This window comes from Thunnus thynnus, chromosome 15, assembly GCF_963924715.1.
Source record: "Thunnus thynnus chromosome 15, fThuThy2.1, whole genome shotgun sequence".
Taxonomy (NCBI): domain Eukaryota; kingdom Metazoa; phylum Chordata; class Actinopteri; order Scombriformes; family Scombridae; genus Thunnus; species Thunnus thynnus.
In genome coordinates this window covers 16,844,096-16,870,144 of record NC_089531.1, presented here as the reverse complement: position 1 = coordinate 16,870,144, position 26,049 = coordinate 16,844,096, and the positions used below count along the sequence as shown (strand labels likewise).

At 42.2% G+C, this 26,049-nt stretch overlaps 2 protein-coding genes across 3 annotated transcripts; both read right to left on the bottom strand.

Annotated features, from left to right (window-relative positions):
• Nucleotides 1–1,166: 1,166 nt before the first annotated feature.
• Nucleotides 1,167–22,151, bottom strand: LOC137199011 (ankyrin repeat and IBR domain-containing protein 1-like). 2 transcript variants are annotated; one of them, XM_067613073.1, is made up of 21 exons: nucleotides 21,945–22,151; nucleotides 18,004–18,358; nucleotides 14,451–14,622; nucleotides 14,179–14,310; nucleotides 13,360–13,551; nucleotides 11,605–11,722; nucleotides 11,246–11,466; nucleotides 10,217–10,305; nucleotides 9,979–10,123; nucleotides 9,596–9,756; nucleotides 9,106–9,194; nucleotides 8,663–8,793; nucleotides 8,381–8,515; nucleotides 8,174–8,260; nucleotides 7,976–8,042; nucleotides 7,638–7,783; nucleotides 6,849–7,027; nucleotides 6,591–6,642; nucleotides 6,346–6,402; nucleotides 6,059–6,182; nucleotides 1,167–5,746 (listed from the first exon to the last, which is right to left on the bottom strand). In XM_067613073.1, the coding sequence occupies exons 2-21, from the start codon at nucleotides 18,189–18,191 to the stop codon at nucleotides 4,242–4,244; spliced, it is 3,990 nt and encodes a 1,329-aa protein (XP_067469174.1). In that variant the 5' UTR covers nucleotides 18,192–18,358; nucleotides 21,945–22,151; the 3' UTR covers nucleotides 1,167–4,241. The 2 variants fall into 2 exon arrangements, with proteins under 2 accessions (XP_067469174.1, XP_067469175.1); XM_067613074.1 differs by lacking the exon at nucleotides 6,346–6,402.
• Nucleotides 22,152–22,953: 802 nt separating this feature from the next.
• Nucleotides 22,954–25,647, bottom strand: LOC137199010 (receptor-transporting protein 3-like). Its single transcript, XM_067613072.1, has 3 exons — nucleotides 25,320–25,647; nucleotides 24,846–25,017; nucleotides 22,954–23,620 (listed from the first exon to the last, which is right to left on the bottom strand). Exons 1-3 carry the CDS (start codon nucleotides 25,333–25,335, stop codon nucleotides 23,275–23,277), a joined length of 534 nt encoding a protein of 177 aa, XP_067469173.1. The 5' UTR covers nucleotides 25,336–25,647; the 3' UTR covers nucleotides 22,954–23,274.
• Nucleotides 25,648–26,049: the final 402 nt, after the last annotated feature.

Here is a 26,049-nt window from a genome sequence, read left to right as displayed (position 1 = left end):
TGTTACTAAAGATCTGTCTATCTTTCATTTTGGAAAGTTACTAATTCTTAAAAGTGACTAAATTAATCCCACACCACTACTTTAAGTCCCCCACCATTAAAAAATGTGTTTTTCTTCTTGTACCTACAGTTGGATGTTTGAGCTTCACTTGTACAGAATGATGTATGTGCAGAGTTTGACACCAGAAGACTGTTTTCACTGTTTTCACATCAATCTGCTGAAAGAGGAAAGTTTTTTTCTGCTCACCCAAAATCTGAGTTTAACATGAGCACGTTTTGTGACAAGTGCTATGGTAGTGCAGTGGGTAATTGCACAATGCATAATAAGGGGAATATCAGTACCGTCGCCTCCCAGCAACAGGGTTCTAGGTTTGAAACCACTGGTGACTTTAGGTGCTGTAGATGTGACTGTGAATGTAGATGGTTGTCTGTTAACCCTGTGACTGACTGGCGACCCATCCAGGTTTTAGCCCGTCTCTCACCCAATGTCAGCTGAGATCAGCTCCAGCTCCCCTGCAACCTTCTAGAGAATAAGTGGTAAAGAAAATCAACAACTACCCCTTTAGAGCCAATCATGGCACAAATCTCATGTGGGGGGATGTGAAGCCTCCAGGGCACGTACACTGAGATTGATCTTTTTCAGAAGAGGTGAAGTAGGAGTCATCTTCTGTTCAGCAGTTACATTTTTGAAATGAAAAATATTTACATATAAATCGTTTCTGGATGTTTTGATGAGAGAGAGGAGGAGGAGGAGATGTTATTTTGAGGATTCCTAAACATATAGTGTGTGTATGGGATTTTTAACTATGTATGGTTTCATTCCAGTCACAGTACTTAGATGTGAAGAGTCAAGTCTGGACTATACTTACGCATTTTAAAATAATGTCTCATAAATTACTGAATCACATTCACTGCTTTGTTAATCATCAACAGATGAAGTGATTCACTGACTGCAGACTGGATGGCAGCCCAACCATGGGGCAGAGAATCCTCACCTGTCTCTCATTTATAGTACATAACACTCTAGTGATTGATTGAGGCAAAGAAACACCATTAACATGAAATATCCTACCAGAGACGTGTGAAGTAACACCTTCTTTTTTTGCTGATTTCAGGTAACTTTGGGAATCGCTGTCACAGGGCACTTAGAAACATCTCATAGCAACACACTTTCAGTTGTTTTTATTGAGAGTAAACTTTGCACTGACACTTTCATTTACAGTTTTGGCCACACATCAAACCTCTCTTATGGACCGACTGGGAATGTATCAAGTATAATCTACGAGAGTGCAATTCCTTTTATTGAATTCTGTAGTTGTTGGCTGAGGGATCGTTAAAATATAAACATTATATATGGAATATAAAATGGCACTGGACCATTCACCACACCATAAATCCAATTCTAAAACCAAGAAAACAAAAAAAAGGAAATAATAATAATAATAATAATAATAATAATAATAATAATAATAATAAAAAGCAACACTCATCAGTCCTCCACGTGTTTCCTGACAGCACTGGATTAGTGCAACACATCAACAGCATGCTTGTGCAAAAATAAAGACCCCAGACTCAGTGCTTCCATGTTGCACCATGCAACCCAAATAAACGCGTGCAGTTCTGTTCAATCAAGCCAAGTCTGAAGTGTCGTGGGCTAAACCGTCTGCCCTCACATCTCAGTCGTCTTTATGAAATGTCACCGTCAGCACCTTCGACCTGTCCAGCTCCTTCACAGTTTAATGTTCAATACAGAGAGAGAGCGAGAAAAAGAGAGGGGGTGGGGGTGTCATTTTAGGGGTTTGCCACTTCCTCTATACTTAAAATCACTTCAGTGGAGCACTCCAGACCACTTCACTTTAAAAAAAAAAAAAAAAAAAAAAAGTTTCAAACGCTAAATATGTCCACGTCCTGTCTGCTTATATGAAATACGTGGAATTGAAACTTCAAATCGTAAAATATAAGTGATGCATTTTTTTTTTTGATTGCATATCACATTCTGTATAACTGGCTACTTCCATAAAGGGAGAAACAATCTGCTCTTGGACAGGATATAGCATCTCTAAATGCCTTTGGCGTGATGTAAAGTATCATTAAACCACTTCATTATGACTGTCCAAGTCCACGAAGCACCAAATCATATCTCAACACAACAGGCAGTGTTCAATTTCTGTGTAAACATTACAGTTGAGGGGGAAAAAAGTGTTTAAAATAGAGGCTGGATGACAACCCAGGATTCAAGGGTGCTACATCATCAAGATCCTTAAAAATAAAATATAAAAATCAAAAGGCCAACTACATTTCGAACAACATTCAGATGAAGTGGATATTAATTATAGTGGAAACTCTTGTACTCGGAGCGGATAATTGAAAAATAAAGTTCAAAGCACTTTTTTGAGCTGGTAAAAATGGCCAAACATGGACACTGCTTCTCTGGGAATGGGACAAATGATACGAATGTGCACCAAGAACCTCAGTGTACAGTAACAGCCAAAGCGGTGTGTTCTCCATCACCTTTCATCAGCAACTTTTGTTTAGCGACGACGTCAATAAATACCGACAAAGAAACAAATACCATTAAAACAAAAAAGGCACACAGACCCGACAACTCTGGTCTCAACTGGAAGAATTTTTCATCTCTATAAAGGCGGAGTAACGTAATTTAAAAAAAAAAAAAAAAAAAGGATAAGTTACAGTAAAAACCCATCTCCCATCTATCAACAGAACACTGTGCTAGCCATCAGTAGTGGAATAGATATGATTAAAAAAAACAAACTGTGGTTATAAAACCTTAACGGAGTTCAGGAGTGTTTCCATTTACAGCGTTTTGAAGTTGCTTCAGCTCAGTATTCATTGTACAAAACTCTTAAATGCAAATAGACAAACTGAACTGCTAAATGCTTACTTTTAAACACAAAATGCTCCTCACATTAAAAGTGCAACAAAAAAACTGAACTATAAATGCTTAAATTACATTTTTAGTCTGCATTTCAAATCCTGACTTTTGCATTGACATTTTTTTCCTCATTGTTATTTATATAATCTTGAGGAAATGACCACTATAGACTGTTTGATGAGTCTGTTACTGTTTGACAGCAGCGATAATGACCATTTAATTAAAAATACCACAATGATTAAAATTCTGTGACGAACACAGAGTTTAACACTTTAAAAACTGAGCCAAAGCAACAGTAAAATACAGTAATCTGGATGACACTAATGAATGAAAGCTAATCTCTGATAAAGGCAGAGAAGTATTTGGATGGGTAGCAGGTGAATTATGTGAGCAGGAAAAAAAAAAAGACAACAAGCACCCATGATGCTTAAGTGTCTTTGAGCAAAAGACACTGAATCCAACTCTACCAACTCTGTGGGGCGCTGCTCTGTAGCGGAGAGACTGACCTCTGACCATTTCTCTTCTGCGGATCACTGGAGTATTACAAAAAGAATTCGAACCATCATAAAATCCAACAAGCACGAGTGTGACGCTCACCGAGCAGACATTTAGGTGTATCGTCTCTTTTCTTTGCAGCGCACCAAAAAGGAAACATCAGTAGTGAGTCGGCTCTCTAAAGCAGGCACAGTGTGCGTGAAGGTCCAAAAAACAGAATCAGGCCCTCTGATTGTACAGTACGCTGAACAAGCTCCAAGGTTACAGTTATTTGGCTCTCGGAGCTCCGGATAGGCTCGTGGTTGGGGGTCAGTGTGTGTGAGCAAAGTGTGGGCCGACTCTTAAGAGCTCGGTAGGGCGCGTGCGAGGCAAGTTTGGATTTCAGCGTGATCAGCACCAAAACTTCACCCTGAACAAACTGAGAAGACAAATACAGGAAAGTGGGGATATATAAATAAAATAAAGAAAAACAAAAAACATGTGCAGCATTTTATGTGTTATGATATCAGTAGCTTTCCATTGATGTACTCGGTTTTAAACACTTATTTGTTTTAAAGAATAGTTTGTCTGTTTTTACAGCAGACAAAAGCACTTAAAAAAATCAAACTGCTTATGACATCATCTTTACTGGACAAAGTCCGCAGGGCTTTATGTCCTCTCTAGATACAGTATAATACATACAGTAAACACTCTAACCCCAAACACCGACATTATATCTTTATATTCATCCATCAGTGATCTCTCTAGTTTTCCCAGTTTGCTTCTTCTTTCAGTTTTCTTTCCTTTTCCAGGTTCGTCCCTCAAACCCACTATTTCCGTACTTGGCTCGACCTTCGTCTCTCTACGTCGTTCTTTCACACTAAGTGTACTTGCTCCTCCCACTCCTCAGGTGATTGGTCCCCCTCTAACTGAAGCATGAGGTCTAAGTCTCTCTCTGTGGCTGCGGCAGTGTGTGCTGGACTGTTTCCACGTTGGGCGTGTGAGCATGGGTGTGTGTGCGCTTCGTCCAGCGACAGATCAGCCACACACCCGGCGTCCACGTCCTCCTCGCCGGCCTCTCTGTTTTCCAGCTCCAGAGTGCAGGGCCTCTTCTGACCCTCCACGCTCGCAGCACCTGGACAGGGACTCGCAGACCCTCTGTCCGCCTCTGGCTCGCCCTCCAGGGGCTGCCAGATCGGGGCGGGAGTTACGTCCCTGGAGGTCTGGCTCTCTGACTCAGTCTCGGTGTGTGTGTCAGGCGAGGAGTCAGTCTCTGTGGTGGGCGGGGAGGGGATGAGGGCCAGGCTCTGGGGGTTGTTCTGGGGGTTTATGTTGTGGTTAAACCAGGCCATGATGTTGTCCAGCAGCTGGGCACTGGTTGTGGGGTCCAGGGGTTCCAGACTCTGAGGGTCGCTGGGGGTGAAAGGGCCCCCCGGGGGGATGACCGGTGAAAGCAGCAGCTCCGGCTCGAGGTCTGGAGAAGGGAGGCACAACTGGGCGAGGGGCTGGAGGTCTGACTTGGGGGGCTGTTCGAGAGCGTAGGCAGCAGGACACTCTGGAGTGTAAGAGCTACTGTGTTCTGGGCAAGGGTTGTAAGAGCTGTCCGGTTTTGGGGTGCTGTCATACGTGGCTGCGTGTTCCCGGTTATATAAACTAGGATGGGCGGGGTTTTGGGTGCGTTCAAGTGCGCAGGAGGCAGTGTGTTCAGCCTCAGCCAAATAAGTACTTGTGTGGCAGTAACTCTGCTCTTTTATGTCGTAGCGAGGGTCTGTGATGGTGATATGGTCAAGAACATACGGGGTATTCAGCGCACCCGCGTCTTGTCTATGGCTGCAGTCGCTGTAAGCGGGTTCCATGGCGTAGGGAGCAGAGAGTGCACTGTGGTTGTATGTGTGGTGTGAGCAGAGCTGCTCCTGTGTGTGTGTGTCTAGGTCATAAGGAGTGGTTATGTTCCCTAGTTTCATAAGGCTGTCTCCCAGCTCCAGCAGCTCTGCACTGAGAGAGGGAGGTGGGGGAGGGAGTGGGAGGGCGTTAGGCATGGGAGGCTGGGAGGTGGAGTCTGTCCTGTTTGGGGGGCGAGGAGGATCTAGGAGAGAAGGGGGAAAGGACGAGCCTCTGGCTCCCGGAGGACCGTCTTTATTGAGAGAGTGCAACGCAACGTCACCCAGGTCTCCTGCGGGTCCCGGCCCCCTCTCCTGTCCTCTGTCCAGTCCACGCTCCAGCTCCACCCTTCCCTCCATGCTTCTCTCCATGCCTCCCTCCAGGCCTCGCTCTCTGCGGGACTCCTGAAGCGACAGCTGGATGGCCAGCAGGATGTTCGGATCGTCTTCGTCCAGGGAGCCCAGCGCTCTCCTGCGGCCCTCGCTCCTCTCTGGACCCTCTGGAACACAAAATGTCACATTAAAACAAGCGGTGCTTTGTGAAGCTTGATGCCAGATTGTACTTCTATCAGATCTGATTCATGGAGCAATACATTTAAAATCTCATTTACTGGCTGTCTGAGTTTGTGCAAATAAATAATATTGCTTTAGAAAATCTACAATTTATATGACACCATACATAGGTGAATATAGTACCTGTCCCACACTGAGTTCATCTCCAAAATGCTACGCATTATTTTTTTTTTTAAAAGAACTTTTCGTACATTTCTTTTTGTAATAAAGCTCTTTATATATTAAAATGTTTGCCAGACCTGTGTTGTCACTCCTCCTGCTGGTCTCTGGTGTGTTGCTGCTGCTTCTAAGGTTGTGCAGGCTCAGCATATCTCCTCTGCGCCGCGGCCTGTGTCTACGACGGTACTGGATGTCAGCATAATCCTGCAAAGAGCCATTCAAGTTAAGTTATTACAAAACCAGTGCTCGAGTGAATATCATAAGTCTGTTTTGCATCTTACAGGCACATAAAACAGGATTTAGCCCATGCATTTGCACAAAATGCCAGAGGTCTAGTGTGAGATAAAAGCAGATCTCTATGTGTTACCTGTGACTGTCTCTCCCTTTGATCTCCTGGTCCCAGTACGGAGTGACGACTCCCCATCTTAACACACACAAGCAAACTAAGTCAGCTGCAGCTGTAGTCATGCATTAATATGACCTAACGCAGAAGTAGGTCACTATGCGCAGGTTTAGGAGTAGCATTAGCTAGGCATGAACTAAAAAAAAGGTAGCAGAAGAGAAACAGTTAGTGTTTCAGTGTATGATGTGACAAGAGGAGTTTCTGTTTACCTCGGGAGAGGCAAAGCCCAGGTACTCCCAGTCCCATGATCCTCCAGGGAAGCTGAAACAAATACAAACACAGTTATGTTTGTGTTACAGAGAAACACATGAACCAGATGACTTAATATTTTGTTTTAGTGTAGTTTGTAACCAGGTTCTTATAAACTTCACACTGTCTCATTTATCCCTGTCAGTGTCTCTTCTACAGACAATTTGTTAACAGAAGCCAAAAAACAGCCTGTGTGGAATGTGCGTGTTTGTTCGTACTTCCTGCGAGGAAGCTCAGGGGAGTCGTTGGGAGCCACACCACGAGCCACTGATGCCAGGAACTCCTGCCTCTTCTGCTGGACGAGACGCGCTGCACTGATTATCTTGTGGCACGGAGTCCTCAGGTACGGCCGGTTGACCTTCTGGGCCAGATCCTCCACTACCATCTCCAGGTCCGTCTGGGAGGACATAAAGACAACATGCTCATTTTAATCTGTTCAAGCAGAGACTTGAAATTCAGATTTAAAAAGGGATTTGGAACTCGTATTCAACTGGTGCTGTAGATAAGACACGAGCAGAGTATATTTTGAGTATTCTTGATCTCACGGGAGACTTCAATCTTAAGCCTGTTTAAATGTCTGAAAAATGGATGAAATGAACCTCTAGCGGTTCAAATGTTTTTGCAAGGCTATGCCTAATTCTGCTTGACTTCAATATCAACATTCTGTATAATTTAAGAAGAACTATCATACAATCCCTGAGTCACCAGAAAGGAACCGACCTATCAGAAAATGTGAGTTTTTATCTAACACAGAATAAAAATACTCCTTGTTTTGTTTGTTTTGCTTGGTAGAGCATCAAAAATATTAATTTGCAAGATAATTGGCTAGCAAACAAACACTGCAATTCATTCTATATCATAACTTAGTACCATATAGCTTTGCACAATCATGTGTGCAACCACTGTGGAGTATAATGAGCGTACTTGTCTGTAAGGGGCATTAAAGGTTGTTACATCTTGTTCTTGCAGAGGATACATGCATGTCAGATATGTATTATTTAGATTACCTGCATGAGCTCAAATATCTCTTTCTGGGTGCTGCCTTGCTGCAGGAAGAAGCCGTATGGGTAAGAGCACTTCAGCACGCGCCGCGTCTTCAGCAGCTCACACACACCGTCCTCGATGAACCGCGTGTCTGGAGGAGTGCCTTCACCTGGATGCACACACAGAAACACAGACGCTGGGATGAATTTAATACTTGGCAGTCTCAGTCTCCAGTTTAATTAAAAATAAGAAGACACACCAGTACAGCCTCTGCCTTTCCTGTAGCAAGAAGTAAGAATTTTGGTTTCTATACACCTCTTAGCAACTGTAATGAGCATACAGTTAACTGAAAGAGACTTACGGCAAATGAAGGCTCTGCTCAGCTGCTCCATCTTCTCTTTAGCTGTCTTCAGAAGTTTCTGCTCCAACTAACAAACAAAGAGAAGAGAATACAAACATTTAATGATCATTTTGTAATGCATGCCTTAATTTTAGTAATTCCAGGCAGCTCTGTATCATTAGAAATGTGTGTGCACAGTATATGTTCTGTTTGTTTTACCTTATAACTGTGTTCATGGTTCTTGAAGCGGGTGTAATAGTGCATGAAACGGTCCAGCTCCTGAAAGCTTTTGTGCTTCTTTTCTGCCTGTAACAAAAAAAAACAACTTTATTTCATCAAAAACCTCTCAGTGCATGTGTGCGTACAGTAAATGTTAGTATAATTAAGTGTGTGTGACCAGCCTTGTGCGTGTGTGTGTGTTTATACCTCTACAGTCATCTCCTTGGACTGCTCTTCTAGCTGTTGGATGACCTCGTAGCGAGTGCATCGATAGTAGCCTCCCGTCGATGAGCTGTGCTTCTTCCACTCCTCCAGACAGATCCAACAGAAGTCATACTTACACTGAAAGAGGGGGGAAGCAGTGAATGAGTTCATTTCATAAATAAAAGCAAAATACATTACATACTGGAATAAAAACATAAAATTAATCATAGTCATCAATCTGAGCTTATTTTAGCAGTATCTGTAGAAATGATGACACACGTATACCTTGGCACACTGCATGTGGTTGCAACCCTCATTCTTCTGAATGGGTGACTTGCAGTTGGCACACGGCTTGGAGTTGGTCAACAGCCACAGGCAGTTAGCAGCATCCTCATAGGCCTCGCTCACACCTGCCACTGTTGAAAGCGCATGCAAACACAGAGACGCACACACATTTTAGCAACATCTCAATTGTACAACACCTGCCCTGCAGATACACCCTCCAGCACACACATACGCACACAAACAGTCGCACATTTGGCAAATATCAATGACCTGAACACCTGCCACTACATTATGAAAATATATTAGACGCATCCCGGTAGGTCATCCTGACAGCTGCTGTTAACTGCCTCGTTGTGGTGCCAGCGTGCCGCGGTGCCAATTAAAATGAGCCCTGGTAACGCTGGAGATTTAGTGGAAACACAAACAATACAGGACAGACTTACACTCCTCAGGCTTCATCTCTGTGACTTTATGGAGCCAGTTCCTCCACATCTGACAGTCACATGGCTCATGGGCCTCGCCAAGGCACTCCCTGCAGACAGGGAGGGGGTGAACAGAGGATTAAATGCAGTAAAAATACAATGACCTGATACTTTAAAAGTCGCATAACAAGTTGTCAGTCATTACTAGAGACAGAAAGGGGCAGGAAAGCAAATAATTCAAACAACCCACCAAGAAATCAATGTTTTTCCACTGTGTAATTAAGATATTGCTTTTTTAGTTTTTAGAGCATCTCTGTAAACAATAACGGCAGCATTAAATATGACATCATGAAATGAATAGAGATGCAAAGAACAAAATGTCGCTTAAACAATACATCAGTTAACATACTGAGCTTTTAACGATGTCTGGGATGTGTGAAAGTGTTCATAGAGATGACGGTGTGAGGGGCATAACTGCATGTGTGTTCAGCCAATAATTCATGGAGCCTACCAGCAGAAGAGGTGACCCTTGCCACAATCGACAGCTGGGGAGGGCAGCAGGGGGAAGTTGTGTGGGTCACTGTCCCCGGGGCCTGGTCGGGTGAGCCGCACCGCCCGCTCACAACGTGCTGCAGGACACCAGCGGATGGCTGGGTTGTTCTCCACGAAGGCCTGAAATGGAGAGAAGGTGAAGGCATGGAGACGTGATAACAAAGCACAAGACAGAAGGGAGTGTACAGAGCAGAAGTGATTGGGTAATGACAGAAAAACAGGAAGAAACAAGGAAATTTAAAACATGAAGCAAGAAGTCAGGCGATGAGTAAAGACACACTAAATAAATTTACAGTCAAAAGAAAAGGATTCCTTAAGCTCAATATTTCTTGGAGTTTCTACCTTGATGTCAAACTGAAGGTATCGCTGGTCCATCTCCCTGGAAACCACGCTCTCTATCACGTGCACCGGCACCAACTGGTAGCACTCGTAAGCCGGACAGAAGATATTGTGAGCATCACCCTCCTGAATCTTTACATTGAGGAACCTGAGAAACACGCACAAGAAAACTGTAGCAGACATGTTTAAACACACTGAAATATGTAAGGACATTTACAAACATATAAAAACAGGTTCCTACCCCTCCCAGCAGGCTCTGCAGAACTCGTGGCCACAGGACATGTCCACTGGATCCTCAAACACTGAGATTGAGCACAAACAGATTCCACACTGCAGAGATAAAGAGAGACATGAAATTGTATTAAAATTATATTACATTTACTTGCAATTCAAAAACCTTCACTGTGTCATCTTCATTATACGCAGGGGATGGACGAAATAACAGGAACAAAATATATAAAATAGGCCTCTGTGAAGCTTGTAATGTTCAGTTTTTGTTGTCTTGTGGAGTTGATACTGTGACTGCCACAGATATATTTTTCCCTACTTATCCAACAACGTACCTTTAAAGTAAATCCCTTACAAAATACATCAAACCTTACTTTAGATTGTACTAGTCTTCAGCGGTGTAACAGCTTGAGGTCTGAACACTGTGAAAATGCAAACGTTTAACCTCAGCCAGGATTTGCAGACAGACAAATGATGAGTACTGGATGTGTAATTAGACCTGCCGCGAGAGCAGCAGTAGACAAGACAAGAGGATAAAATTTACAAACATGAGTCAACTACAAAGAGCGAAAAGGAGAATTATCTTCGGAGGTTACATATTTTTCCTCTAGTGAGATTAGACATTAACCTGCTATAAACAAACAAATGAGACAGTTGCAACCAACTATGAAAACTATTATAAGCCGATGAGATGTACTTGTGAAAAGCTTAACTAAAATCTGACATTTTTGATGTGTCACAAATGCCTTCATGAACAGTTCTCAAGGCATTAACAGTCACAATTTTTACATTTAGATGCCTGAAATTAAAATAAATATATTTATAAGAAATATAAAATAAAACAGAACATTGAACTTCAGGCACATAGAGCTTTAGAGGGAAATATCTATGATTATCAATCATACTCTCACCACGGCTTACCAAGTAATTCCACATGAATGGACTTAATAACTCCTTTCACAGAAGCGGTTTTCAAAAAAGATTAGGTGCATCTACAAGAGTTAACTTAAACACTGATGCCAGTTAAAAAGTTGTGTCTCACCGTAGCCAGGCCCTCATCGCCAGGTGTGAGGCAGCTGTCGGTGGGGGAGGTGAGCGTGAGCGTGAGGGGTGAGCGAGGGGTCCTGGGAGTGCGGGGTGAGGGCAGGGTGTCCCAGGCGTTATAGCCGCTGGGTGGAGGAGTGGGCATGGTCACGCCCGAGCGCTGGCAGCAGCCTTCAGCGTCTGACATCCAGGCCTCCAGAAGTTTTTCTCTGTCCCAGTCTGAGAGAGGGAGGAGGTTATACACACACACACAAGTTTAGAGAGAGGGAGCTGCTTATACACCAACAAATTCTCCACAGATGTCACTGAGGGTCAAGGTTTCATGAATGTTAACTCTAATAGACAAACAACACACACCATGTGCTCGGAGCAGGGCCTCAGCAGTGAAGAGGGGAGCTTGCAGCATGTCTGCGGTCTCCACGATCAGCATGTCTTTCAATCTGCGCAGGTCCTGAAGCTTCAGTCCCTCGTAAGGCTGAAAGGACAAGGTGGGAGACATGTTAGGAAGAGTACACACAAATGAATTCAGATAAATGAAGAGGTGGGAGAGATGAAAGAGAGAGAGAGAGAGAGAGAGGTAGTGGGGAACCAGTAAAGTTCGAGGAGCAGATTCAAGAAAACAGGGTCAAAAGGTAGGTGAGGGCAAGGAATTATGAGACATAAAGCGAGAGAAGAGAGAGGTATTAACTCAAAACAAGAACTGTGTGCGATAGATATTATGTTTAAGGAAGTGAAAAAGATTTCTTTTTTTTTTTTAAATGAGTGAGAAAAATGAAAAAGAACAAGGATTGTGGGGCAGTCAGGGTGGCGGTGGGAAACAGAGATTAAATATTAGCATGGATTTAGCTGCAGGAAGGAAGATCAAACTGTTATCAGTTGGCAGCAGCCGCTGTTAGAGAACTGCGCTGGTGCTCTCTGTTTGAATACAACCATTAGAACAGGGTATTTATGTGTATGTGTATACTCACAGTATTATAATTAACTAGAGTAAATTGTGACCTATGAAACGAGAACTTTGTAAGAAAGAAATTGCAGATCTTTTGACAAGTTGGGACATTTGAGGGTAAGCAGTAAGAATCTAGAAGTGTAGTGGTGATGGTTAATGTGTTACACAATCTGCACACTTAAACGGTAAAAGCAGGAAGCTATTCAATGCAGAAAAGTAAAAGTAAGTAAGTCTGTTTGTGCACAAATACAGCCTCTGGGGGTTAGGATTGGGCAAATAGACACACAAAACAGGCTTTGACTCGCAACCATTCAAGTTAATTTATGTGTCAACATTGTTTATTTGAACTCAGCAGAAGTAATTCCCATGTTGGCTGAACATAAAAGAGTTAGATCATATAAAACACCTTCAGAGTACTGATCACACAATTAGTCTCCTATTTGTTTTAATGCAGATTACCAACAACCTCTTCAGAGAATGTTATCATCTTGCATCTTTGCAGGAATTTAAAAACACTGTCTGAGTGAGTGTAGGAGCGTTTTTGGGACTTGCTACCGTCTACCTTTTTACTTTGGAATAATCTTGTTGTGTTAATTGTGTTTCTTTATCACCATTTCCTCTGAAAAAAGCAAGCTGCTGCTTGGCACACATCATTTTTTTTGGATAAACTCCACAACAAAAATTCAGTTTAAATTCAGAATTTAATTAACTTTCTGTGTGAAATTGTAAGCTCCTGGCGTAGTTTTTAGTTATGTTTTTTTGGCATTATTAGAGGGAAACATTAACAATAACACAACACAACAATGTCAAGGATAACATGAAAAAGCCCCAAGATGTATTTCCTTGATGTAAAGAGAGTAAAGATGATGACACGGTGACATCATATTACCAACAAACCAGTACAATAAATACCCAAATTATAATTTAAGTTTACATAAGTTTAATATCAAAATCTAAATCCAGACAATTACACACAGTTAACAGGAAACATGAGGACATTTCCTGTGACACCCATCATTAATGTTTTTGAGTTGCAACAATCTCTTCTGCTTGGATCTATGACTAAGATCTGTGACTGCAAAATGCATGATAATAATATAATAACAATACTGATTTAAAATACACAACCAGCAGGAAACCCTCAGATCTCGTAACTGTGGCCTCACCTCCTTGTACTGAAGCAGGTTGGTTTCACCATGTGCGTCTGTGTTTGACTGCTGAGCTGAAGAGGAGGAGAAAACCATCTGTGACTCCAGGCTGAGGGCCAGCTCGGTGTGGTGATGCCGCTCGGCATGGTCACATGGCGTAAGCTTGTCCTCATCCTCTACAAAAAGGTCCGCCTCGCTTTGAATTAGCAGCTAGAGGGAGGGAACGAGGAGAGAAGAACGGGAGAACAAAGAGGAAGAGAAGAAAGAGGAGAGGAGTGATAATAGAAAGGAACAAGAAAATGAAGGTACTTGCAACAAAAGAAAACAAAGCAGCCAAGAGGCGAGAGCAAGTGGAGCAGACAAAGAGAACGATCAGGGTGAACAAGAAAAAAAAAGGGAGGAGAGAGAGAAAGAAGTCAAAGATGATAGAAAACAGAGAAGAATTGGGAGAAGAGAGAAGTAGGCAGTGACACATGAAGGAAAAAGGAGGAAAGAAAGAATAAGAACATGGAGAAGAAAGTGAAAGGGGAAGAGTGAAACAGCGAAAAAGGAGGTTGAGTAAAATGAAGAAAGGTTAAGAAGTATAAATTCAGCATATTCAGAAAGTTCTTCCAAACTCAAAAGCTGTAAAATCTTTTAAAAGACAAGGGATCTGATGATACTAAAACACAAAACAGATGCTCTAGATTCTAGAGCATCTGTTTTGTGTTTTATTATCATCAGATCCCTTGTCACATCTAGAGTCTAGATGCAGGGATACGCATAACACCGTCTACAGATTTTACTTGCTGTAAAAATCACACAGGATACAGATGGATCTGTGTGAGTTTCTCTCACCTCCACGCAGCTCTTCATTCCTGCAGCGGCAGCGTAGTGCAGACAGGTGCTGTGGTGGTTGTCGGTGGCGTTGACATTGGCCTTCTCGTACTGGCCTCCCTCCAGCCTGGCCCCCGTCCAACTCAGGATCATCTGGCAGTGAGAAAGCCCGCAAATACACACTCATTATGTCAACAGAAATTACCTTTTTAAGTATGCACATAAACATTTCCCTTAATGTTTAAACTGTACATTTTCACCGACATGCACGGTAAGCATGAACACTGAACTACCTGCAGGGAGTCCGCGCGGCGCTGCTCATCCCTCTGGGGTCGGGCCAGTCGTGGTGACAGCGCCCCCTCTGGCAGCAGTAGGATCTGTGGGCCTTGGCACAGCACATGGAGGCACGTCTCGTTGTGCACATTACGCTTGTTAGGGTTCCCCTCTTTACTGATCAAGAAGGACCTATCAAACAGAAGTCAGGAAAGGACGGGATGAGTAAAACACAAGTTCAGAGGAGCTCGGAAATGAAATGGAAAGAGAAAAAGAAAGAAGACATAAGGTAAAAAAAAAATGCAATAGAAAAGTGAAGCACACTTAAGAGAGAGTCAGAGATGTGGAGGAAAATGAAGGGATGAGTGGAGGTGACAGGAGGATGAGATGGATTGTGGGATAAGTGCGAGTGTTGGTGGTTAAGAAGAAAGGTAGAGGAGGAGGAGGAGGAGGAGGAGGAGGAGAAGAAAGATGGCAGAATATTGACTATTTCTGTTTAACATCTCTGGGATAATGGACATTCTGGCTGGCGGGTGCACACATACACACACGTGCACCCACACACACACACACACACACACACACACACACCCATAGACGGTGATGGATGTGCCAGTTGCACTGGGAGCCAGGCTGCGGTTGCAGTTCTGTTTAGCAAATAGTTTTTCTCTGCTTTTTGTCTGTCAAAACCTCCATTTACTGATTAGCTTTCCTTCCACTCCTTTACTTGGCTCCACCTATTCTATTCCTCTTCTCTCTACCTTTTCATCATTTAAAAAAAAAAAAAATCTTTTGCATCCTTATACTTGCTTTTTTTTTGTCCTTTTCAATCTTCTCTTCTATTTTACATCCTTTTAAATCTTATGGCAGCTGCATCAGTAAGAAAAGCCTGATCCTTTTTGATCAGTGGCAAAACCTGAATACGATTACATTTGAAACAACCTTCTTTCTGATGCAAATTCAGCAAAAATAAAAAAAAAAAAGTATAGAATACCAAGATTTCCACTGGTTGAAAAAAACATTAAAAAAAACGTGTTGTAAAACCTCTCCTCCTCTGCTCCCTCTGTAATTTGGACACAGCAGAAGCCACTATTGAATTAGCACTTGAATGTTCTTGTGCAGCCATTCAACCTATTCTTCCACTGCTGTCGTGCTCTTCCACTTTTGACCTTCGTATCCTGTCAGCCACGAGCCCCCTGCAGCCTCCCCCTAATGACAGTGTACTGCCAATTCACCCACACAGCAATAATCACAAATTATTCCCCTCCCAATTACAACCCAACAACCCCCTCCCTGCCTCTACACACAGACATATGTATACACACACAAAGCCTCAAGTTCAGGATGGATGGCTGTAATATCAGTCTACTAGAAACAACAGGCTGGCGGGGGGGACGTCGCATGTTTTGCTGCATTCGTCAAACACCAAAGCTGTTCAAACCGTACAGGCATTAGACGAAGGCAGGGAACCTCAGGGGAGAGTTAAAAGCGTACATTTCACTCTGAAATACTGAATTAGTTTGAGGTGCGTGACCAAAAAGGAGCTAAACCCATCCTGTAGTGTAAACACACCTCATATTTTAAGGAAGTTAAGTAGGAATAAAAGGAGACGTTTTTTTGCTCCTAGTTGGGATGTTGTTGTATGTCCATAAACAAGCTTTATGTCTTCGTCTTCCTTCAAACAACAGAAAAATCAATTGTTCACAATGAGCGACCGAGCCACGATTGTTATTCACATATTTCTAAGACTGTGTGCTCACTTGTTGTGGAGGAAGGGTTACGCTTCCTGAACTACACCCATTTTTCCAGTAATAGGTCTAACTTGTGATTTTACTCATCTCATGGGAGTACTAGCCAACCCGGCCCACGGAGAGACAACTAGAAGAGGGAACTAACGTGAAGCGGCTACGTGTTAAAAATAATCTGAGAAACAGACGCTGCATCTACCAGCCCACGCTTGTCCTCTCTGAGTCTTTATTTTGTCTGAGATTTCTCGGTCGTCTATCTGCTTGCCTCTGTCCAATCGAGCCGTTGGAACAAAGACGCATTTCCTCTGATACTTATCAGGAGCAGGGAGCTGCATTCAGCACGCCTCTCTGGCCCATTATAGGTTAGTAGGAAGGGACACAAATAGCACACCGATTGATTCACTGTGTTATATTCACAGACTCGGACATGTTAAGCATTTGTGGAGTCACATTTTCCCCCCCTCAGAACACACACGCACGGGTGCACACATGCAGATGCACAGATAATTGACTGGCCTTTTCAAAACGGCTTCCTCTGACCCCCCCCCCCCCTCCCCCCCTCCCCATAATCATGGAAAGAAAGGGCAAGAGAGAGGGGAAGAGTGCAGGGGGGAAGAAGAGGAGGAGGTAAGGGCAGCTACTGAGTCACTGAATCAGCTGTCTTGGTCATGGCCAGCAGGCTGATTATCCCTGCAGGGGGTAAAAACACACACTGGTGTCTCGCTCTGCATGTTTTTTGATTTTGACCCCTTTGTTTTAGGTTAAGTTAGACTCTTCTTTATTGATCCTCCTGCTGGAGTGTGAGTACGCCTGTTCTAATCAAGTGTGCATGCAATGGACTAAACTGTACAGAGGGGGTGGACAATAAGAGAAACTCTTTACAACATAATAACCATGCAGTGAATTCAAATCTGTTAACACTCTAAAGTGGTTAGCATTGCACTTCCATTATGTTGGGTTACTCACAATTTTAAAACCATATTTTAAAAAGAACAGTCAAACTTTATATAGCACAGGCATCTGTCAGTTCCCATAATGGGTCAAGCACCAAAAACACCTGGATCCTACAATTCCCATAATGCCACCCAGTAGCATCTTTCGTTAGAGCCTCTCTGCCTCCTAAAGGCCGACTTTTTTCAAACTCCACATCGCAAGTTGGTGACGCTTTCTGTTAAAGCCCATCCAGAGATAACCCCGATGACATCATTGGTTATTTTCTCAGACATTAGAAAGCTCCCTTCACAGCCAAAGAACACACTATGCAACTGTTTTCACAGGCTGAAGGTTATTCTTCATGACAAGCGCTCTGAACGTCATGTGTAAAAATTTGCAGAGTACTCTTTTTCCTTGACACTCTCACATGTGTTCATTTAAGTTGTCATTCTTTTGAGGCTGTGGTTTGCAGTTTTGTTAAGCAAATATCCTACAAAATCAGCATTGTTGAGGGTCTAATTTTGGTTGGTTGCCACTGTTCCTCACTACTAATGCACTTCTCCTGTGTCTGGCATGTGTCAACACAGTTTTTGAGACTTTCTACCTTTACATACTTTGACAGCGACTGACATTTTTGGACATCTGTACGGCAAGATGTCTTACTTACTTGAAAACGCAATTATGAAAACGGTGAGTCTCAGACTTCTATTAAAGCTGACACAACGCTAATTGTTATTCAATTTAATATGACTCACTTGCATAACTGCCTTTGTAACGATATCGGATAACTGCTTAACAACATTACAGGCTGCAGCCTCAAAAATGACTGTCGAATTCAATCGACAGCTCTGTCGTTCTGAACTAAATCCGAACCATAAAACACGTGTTTTACCTGAGTAGACGGGTCATGGCGTGGCGGCAGACGTAGTGCAGTGGTGTGTTGTGCTGGTACTGCTCTCCATACGACGCATTCGGATCCAGGCCGTCCCTGAACTGAGGGTTGCCCTCGTACAGCTGCCAGGCCAGGGCCTCGTCGCCACTCACCAGGGCCTTGCGGAACTTGGTGGCTGTGTTGCCCATGGCTTCAAGCTTGCAAAGGGCCACCTAAAGGGAGCTGTGGCAAATTCCTGCCTGCCTACACCACCACCACCACCGCCGCCGCCGCCCTCCTCCTCCTCCTCCTCCTCTTCCTCCCCCGTTCACCACAGGTCACAACTTAGAGCAACATGGTTCAGTGTTCTCCTGCCCTGTAAGTAGGAGAGAGAGAGAGGGAGAGATTGATTGGAGGAAAAAGGATGATAGAAAGAAGCACATGAGAAGAGGAATGAATTAGAATGAGTCAGATGATGATGAAGGGAGGAAAAACGAGAGAAATATAACGAGCAAAGAAGGAGGGAGACGGATGGAACGGGAGAGACAGACGGAGCGGCTCAATCAATCAGTCCATCCATCGATCAGCTGACGTGCAGCAGCAAGGATGTTATCTTACCGGAAATAGAAAGGAAAATGGAGGGACTGAAGAAAGAAGCTAGAAAGACGGAGAGATAATTATAAAGAGGGCAGGCGAGAGGGGAAGGTTAATGATATCCAAGCCATTGATTTTTTAGTCAGTTGATGAAAGGCATGGTCAATATTGCCACAGCTGGCCACTGCGAGTCCGGTCAGGTTGCGTTTTCAGAGGAATTTGCATATATTAGGCTGTTCACATGCTTGTCTGCTACTGGAGATATGAGAGTCAGAGTGTGTTAAACCATGCAGCACTAACACTCTGAGTCCAAACCAGTTTTACGTTGCCTCTCGGGCTCTAAACCAAAGTATCAAAAGAATCACAGCTATGGCCACTACAGCTGAGACTACTCTACCAGCAACAACTGATAAAACTCCTGAAGATTTTCAGTTGTTGTTTTTTTTTAAAACTTTCTTCAGCGCCATGACAAGCATTTTAATATCACAAGTAAATAATACGACACGCCGTACGAGAGTAAGTAATAACAGTGTGGTGAACAGGAAGAGATATGGGAAACAAACAAAACACACACTATTTCTTGAAACACATTGTACATAATCACTATCTTTATCAATGTATTCTGCTTCATTTCCTTCCTTGTCCCCCCCCCCCCATCTCTCCCTCTTTCTCTGACACACACACACACACACACACACACACACACACACACACACACACACACAGTTTGTCCTGTCTTGAACACACAAACAGGCACACACAGCATTACATCCTGTAATGAGCGGAGGCTGTATGCGAGTGCATGTGTCTGTGTGCGTATTGGGCCGTTGAGGGTATCATTACAGTCTTCATTCTATGGCCATCTGTCTAACCCTCACAAAGAGCCTCTTTTAGCCCAGCTACAGTTGGCCGCTGGCTGGCCAGGGTCTGGAACATTTGAATAACATGGCTGGCTGCCTCCCCTCTTCTGCCTCCCATTTCTATGCGGTGACAGACAGGGACGCAGACAGAGAAAACGCACACTGACAGACGGAGACATACGGGGCCGCACAGAGGCTGCTGAATATTAGCAAACATTTTGTAAGTTCTGCTCCTGTGATGAAGTAGTAAACCAGACCTTTTGTGCGTGTGTGTGTGTCTTTGTTTGTATATATCTGGAGTGGCTGTAGTGGTGGATGGGGTTACTATAGTTAATAGGTCAGTCTGTCTGCTTGGCTCTCTGTTTTGTGCACACTGGTTTACTTCCAGTTCACTTCACTCCTCTGTGTATCTTCGCCAGTCTCTCTCTGTCTCTCATACTAAATAAGGACAGGAAGTCTGGACATGGATGAACTTTGGAATTCCAGGGAAGTCCTGCTGCTGGCACTTGGCAGTGACAGCGCAATTATCTGCTATTACGAAACCTCTTAGAGCCAACACGTCATTTAGTGGTCGGGCGGAGCGAGGCTGAGGAAGTGTTTCACTTGACCTATTAGCCTTAATCCACACCAGAAACAGCGGTACGCTCGTGAATTGTGTTTAAAAATTAACACTGTTAAGTCACACTGGTAGCACAGGTCTACACAGAACAGGCAGAGTGTAGATGTGGTATTCCCTACGTTAAGCAATGTGATAATCAAGACTTAATGACTCATGAGCTCAGGAATCCCAAACACATGAATCTTGTCTGGAATTCCTTTCTGATGATTTTCTGTTCACAAGAAACCAGGTCATTGCACTCAATCCCAGCAGGAAATACGCACATTTCCATAAAATAAAGATGTCACAATGTTTCCCGTTATCCCGCTTTTTATGACGAAATTTTGGGTGTGACTTTCATGGTGCTTTTAGGAAAGTAAGAGCTGACGTGATTAGACTGACTGGATTAAACACTTGATGGAAAATTCATCTACAACTATTAAATGTTTTTTTCAGGCAAAAAATAACACATTCTCTGGTTACAGCTTCTCCAGTGTGATGATTTACTGCTTTTCTGTGGCTGATATCATTGAATATATTTGGGTTTGGGACTGTTAGTGGAACAAAACAATGATGTAACAACATTTTAAGACATCATCTTTGGCTCTGAGTAATCGTGCTGGGCACTTTTCACTATTTTCTGATATTTTATCAACTAAATGATGAATCAATTAAACCAGAAAACAATTTAGTCAACTAACAATTATCTTCAAAAATCAATTACTTAGTTTGTCAATGATATGTCAGAAAATTGTGAAAAATGCCCGCCATAATTTCATAAGGAACAAGACAATGTCTTAAAAACTTCTGTCTGACCAATTGTTCAAAACTCAAAGATACTCAGTTAGCAACGCTATAGAATAGAGAAAATCTGAAAAATCCTCTCATTTGACACTAAAATCAGAGTATCTGCCAGTTCTGTTTGATAAATGGCTTAAAGGATTAATTGATTGTCAAACAGCTGAGTGATTGACTAATCCTCTCAGATCGAAATCAGAGTAATTGATAATGAAAATAATCATTACTTGTAGCCTTACCAGGATCACTGTCTATCTCATATCACATCTTAATATCATGTTGATGTGTATTTCAGCTCTGTGATCAATTGCAAACACCCAGCTACGATCGCTTGCCACGGCTGATTGTTGCTGAAAGAAAACCCAAACAACAGAGCAGTTCAACCTCTATTTAAAGGGCTAACTTACAGATACTACAGTGTTACTATCACTATAACATGAATTTAAACTGAAAACCATCCACTGTCATGTCATCAGAGTTTTCAAAACTTGCTGCCAGCTGATAAACATCAAAATCAAACATCTCGGTCAAACTACAGGTGGGTCATTGCTTCTGGAGGACAAAGTCAGGTTGCCGAGAGACATAAAACTTATACGAAAGAGTCAAAGTCAGGCAGGAGCTGCATAATGAGGTACTGCCCAACTTACTTCAGGAGCGGTTCGGCATTTACCAAAATTAGCTAGGTCACCCCGTATCAGCTAAATATTCAGGTCAGACCTCGTGTGGTTATCCCTGAAGAAGTGTGTCAGCATGAAATGGAGCACAAAACAAACAGCAGTCGACTTCTCTCTGCATGTTTCTGTCCATGCGGCCCCACGGTTAAAGCTCCTTTGTTCAACACACTGACAGTCCGTGTGAATTACTAACCCAGCTGGAAAGAGAGTGTTTGTGTCGGCTGTCTGAAATGTTGCGGATAAAACGCTTTACCTTGAGTGCAAACGCGTCCCCCAGTAGCCGTGACGGCGCCGTGGGGAAACGTTAACACCCAAAGGAGTCTACCTTCCTGCCGTTACCGAAGCTAGCTCTCTCGTTAGGTTAGCGCGGTGTGTTAGCCTCAACTACCTTCCCTTTACAGCAGCAAAACATCCAATATCTCCGCCGTTTTTACTTACCCTATCGTCTCACTTGGTCGCTAGTCGCACGTTCGAAACTTTCGTAAATCAAGAGCCATTATCTCATCACTGTCATTCGCATCTCCGGCTGCTTTTCCGCTGGACCATCCTCTCTGCCACCGGAACCGGCGGGGACGACGATGCTGCTGCTAAGAGCGGAGGGGCGAGACTGACCGGACCACCTCAGTATGTTGTTGTTGCTGCCAAAGAGAAAAGCTCACTGCGCATGCCCGGTGCCAACTGTCACACAGAGAGCTCTCACCTGATTGGCTGTCTGGGTTCCATGGTTTTTAGCACAACTATCTTTCCTCTTCTTGGCTTTAACCGTGTTTTAGTTGCTATAACAACAAGTGAGTTTGACATATTGAAAGTTTAATATTAATATATATGAACTTAATAATTAGGTGAATAAATAATTTTCGAGAAAAAAAAAACATTTAATGTTTAAGACTGATTTAATTCGTTGTAAGTTGTAGTTGTAGTATATCTAGTCCTCCACGGTGCTTTTTAAAAGTAGCAATATCACAGAAAAATACATTTCAAGTAAAAGTTAGCATTCACATTTTACTTGGTGATCCCCTCCACACCTTTTTAAAGATGTATATGAAATACTTTGAATAATCTTTTGTGTCTGATATGTTTTTTTTCACAAAAAAGTTCAATTATCTTGTTAAAAACTTTAAAATTACTCCCTCTCCCTCATTAAAAATTCCCCAGTCTAAAAAATATGCAAATATATTTCATTTCAGAAGTTTAACTGTTGGACACAAGGTGTCTCCTACTTCACTGTAAAGATTGATTTCTATCTTATTAACTTCATAAATGTAACGGAGTTAAAAGTACAATATTTGCCTCAGACATTTAGAGGAGTATAAAGTAGCATTAAAATGGAAATAATAAGTTATATGTGCAAGTACAGAAGTTAAGTAAACTGAATAGTTATATTACATCCCACCACTTATCCTCCGTACTCATACCATGAAATAATTACTACCACAAAAACAAAATACATGGTCATTTTATAGACTTTATTAAAAGCCAAAAGAAAAGAAGATACAAAATATATAAAATGATACATTTACTTTAACAATCTTATTGTTGGTCATGATCATTAATCATTTTCATACATATTATTAACAAAATTAACCATATTTAGCCAACTACAAAATAGAGAGAAGGGCATGTGCAAAGGAGCATCTCACACACACGCACACACAACCTATCAGACTGTCAGTTTCGCTCTCTCTCTCTCTCTCTCTCTCTCTCTCTCTCTCTCTCTCACACACACACACACACACACACACACACACACACACACACACACACACTTCTAGTCATCCTGACAACAAATGCCCATTCTGCAGGCCTCACACAGGGTCTTCTCGTGGGGTTTGGTCCACACGTTAGTAGAGGATGTTGAGGAGCCATCGTCATCGTCGTCATCCTCTCCATAGCAATTCTTACGGATTTTGCCAAACAGCCTGAGCAAGGTGTTTTCCACCACTTCCTGGGAAAAACCTGGGAGTTCAAACACATCCTCTTTGCAACGGCGACAGGCCTGTCCGAAGGGCCGCATGATCACGGTCCCCCGGCCTGCCTCACTCCTCAGCCGGTACCGGAACAACACCACCACCCGTGCTGAGGGCCAGGTCTTGCGGCAGGTTGCACAATGGAAACTGAAAAGGAGACGTCAGAAGAGAATTAATGAGATGCAGCGACACAGAGATTCATTGCTGCAGGTTTGAAATTAAGTTTCTGCATTGTTTAACTACCAATTAGATTTAAAAACGGTCAGCATTCCCATAAGTTTGCTAGTTGTTTAAATCAGATCCTGAAACATACAGGCATCGCATCTTTATAAAACACACAAGAAATAATCCAAGCACAAATATAACAAAGTAAAAAATTAATTCATCCATTAACAAAACACACAACAAATAAAAATGAAATAAGTTGGGGTGGAGGGGGGGTTACATAATATATACTGCCATCTGTTCGCATATCATTTTTACACTGTAGTTTTCTTAGAAATTTAAAATAAAGTCTCAAATCATTTTCAAAGGCTGAAAATGTAACATTCAAATATCTCCATTTATGTACAGTACCAGTCAAAAGTTTGGACACACTTTCCTATTCCCTTAAATGAGAAAGTGTGTCCAAACTTTTGACTGCTACTGTACATAGAATTCAGCTATTATCACAACGTTGTTACGTAAATAGTCTAATTCTTTGTTTTGCATGAATAAAAACTAATTTGATAATAATAATGTTAATAATTAATAGTTATTTATACAACATATTTATTTATACAACATATTTCATGCAAAGATTGCAGCTCAAAGTGCTTCACATGCAAACAACAAAGTCAGATCACAAAGACAGAGTCAATAAAAATACCAATAAAAAATGATAAGAAAAAAATAATAAAGCAATAAAAGGCAGATAATGGATACATGGAGCAAGGAAAGGGACTTATAAACTGCCAGGCTGCACAAATATGTTTTTAGCAGTTTTTTAAACTAGCCACTATGTTGAAGCACCCCCAATTTTTTTACGGGCCTGATACTGGTTGCAATAATGTAATAATGGTCTTAATGCAGTATAACTTGTGAGGACGCCCTCTAGAACTAGGATGCAGTACCGTGTTTTTCCACAGAATGACACTGTCTGATCACCTGCTCTCTATCACACAGTCATTTCATCATATGACCTGATATGAAGTTGCCACAGAAACAAGGAGGAGTCAGAGACACTAGAACAAAACAATCTACTGTATATTTAACCAGCAATATTGTTAGAAAAATAGAAAATCATTTGGCTCTTGTGACTTTCTTGGCGACTATTATTGTGTATTATTTAAAGTTCTACATATCTTGATACTTATATGTATACAATACATACTTTCCATAGGCACAGTGGCTGTAGACTTTCCAGCCTCTTTTCCTCTCTTCCTTGGTGATTGAGGCTGTCTGGCTGTAGCTGAAGTTGAGAGACCACTGGTCTCCATAGTCCAGCTCATTGTCATCATCCAGCAGCTCCTCAAAGGTGTCCATCCACATGGAAGGAATCCAGTCTGCACAGGTGGAGACATCATGTAAGTCAAAGTGGGAGCTTAACAGTTAATAAAAATACAGCTCTAAAGGTCACAAGCTCAACATTAAATTGTACATGCACTGCTCTTTTTGAGGGAAATGACGAAACTTGCAGCAAAAAAAAGAAAGAAAATTGTAAGAAATGCTGCAAATATGGCTAATTATGAACGCAGGACTTATTGCAGCAATGGCGTCAAATTATATTGCATCAAATCAAAAAGCTTCTTAAGACTTAATCACAAAGTACAATATTAAAAAAAACAAACAACAAAAAGCATGTTACCTGTAGGTCTGCTCATTTTGCTTGATGATCGGATATTTTCTGCTTTAAAAAAGAAAAAACAGCAGTTTTCTGGTGAAACGTCGTTGTTGCTCTGACTGTCGCTCAGCCCCAAGCCTCCTTTTATTGTCTGTCAACAGCCGCTGGTCTGGAAAACGAAACCTAACATCATGCTTTCGTTTTCCTCCTCGTACATCCAAGGTGCACCATTGTGATGCAACTTTCGGGGGTTTTTTCCGGGAATTTCATCTCTTATTGATGCTGACCAAAGATAATTACTGTGTGTAGTAATCAACTGTGGATGGTTGCAGATGATAGTTCAAAAACAGGATTTGCATCATATATGGAAACCTTTAAAACAGAGAAGATTGTCAGACAAATCAATATTATAGCTGAACATATATCATAGTGTGAAAATAAAAAAAAATATTTTAACAAAAAGTGGCTCATTTAATTTTTCTGGTCTTACTATAGAACACATTTAATTATTTATCTATTTATTCTTTTCCCCTGGCAACATTTCTCATGTTTATATGCTGAAGAGAGTCAAGATATTATACTTATTGATGCACTTTTAAGGTTTGTTTCATTTACAGTAACATTATTGCAAGTATGATGCAAGTAATGACAGTTTTCAGTCATCCTTCAGATCAGTTGTGTTCAGATCAGTTCAGTTCAGTTCAGTTCAGGTCGATTCAGTCCAGTAGGGGGCAGCAGAAGACAGCAGGTTGTT

What these genes read in the sequence shown, in the direction of transcription:
- LOC137199011 (XM_067613073.1), bottom strand. Translation starts at nt 18,191, where the DNA reads ATGGGCAACACAGCCACCAAGTTCCGCAAGGCCCTGGTGAGTGGCGAC. An exon ending in GGCCCTGCTCCGAGCACATG is followed by an intron (nt 11,467 to 11,604) that starts GTGTGTGTTGTT and finishes TCCCTCTCTCAG; the next exon opens with ACTGGGACAGAGAAAAACTT. An exon ending in TGGGCTTTGCCTCTCCCGAG is followed by an intron (nt 6,403 to 6,590) that starts GTAAACAGAAAC and finishes GTGTGTGTTAAG; the next exon opens with ATGGGGAGTCGTCACTCCGT.
- LOC137199010 (XM_067613072.1), bottom strand. An exon ending in AGCCACTGTGCCTATGGAAA is followed by an intron (nt 23,621 to 24,845) that starts GTATGTATTGTA and finishes TCTCCTTTTCAG; the next exon opens with TTTCCATTGTGCAACCTGCC.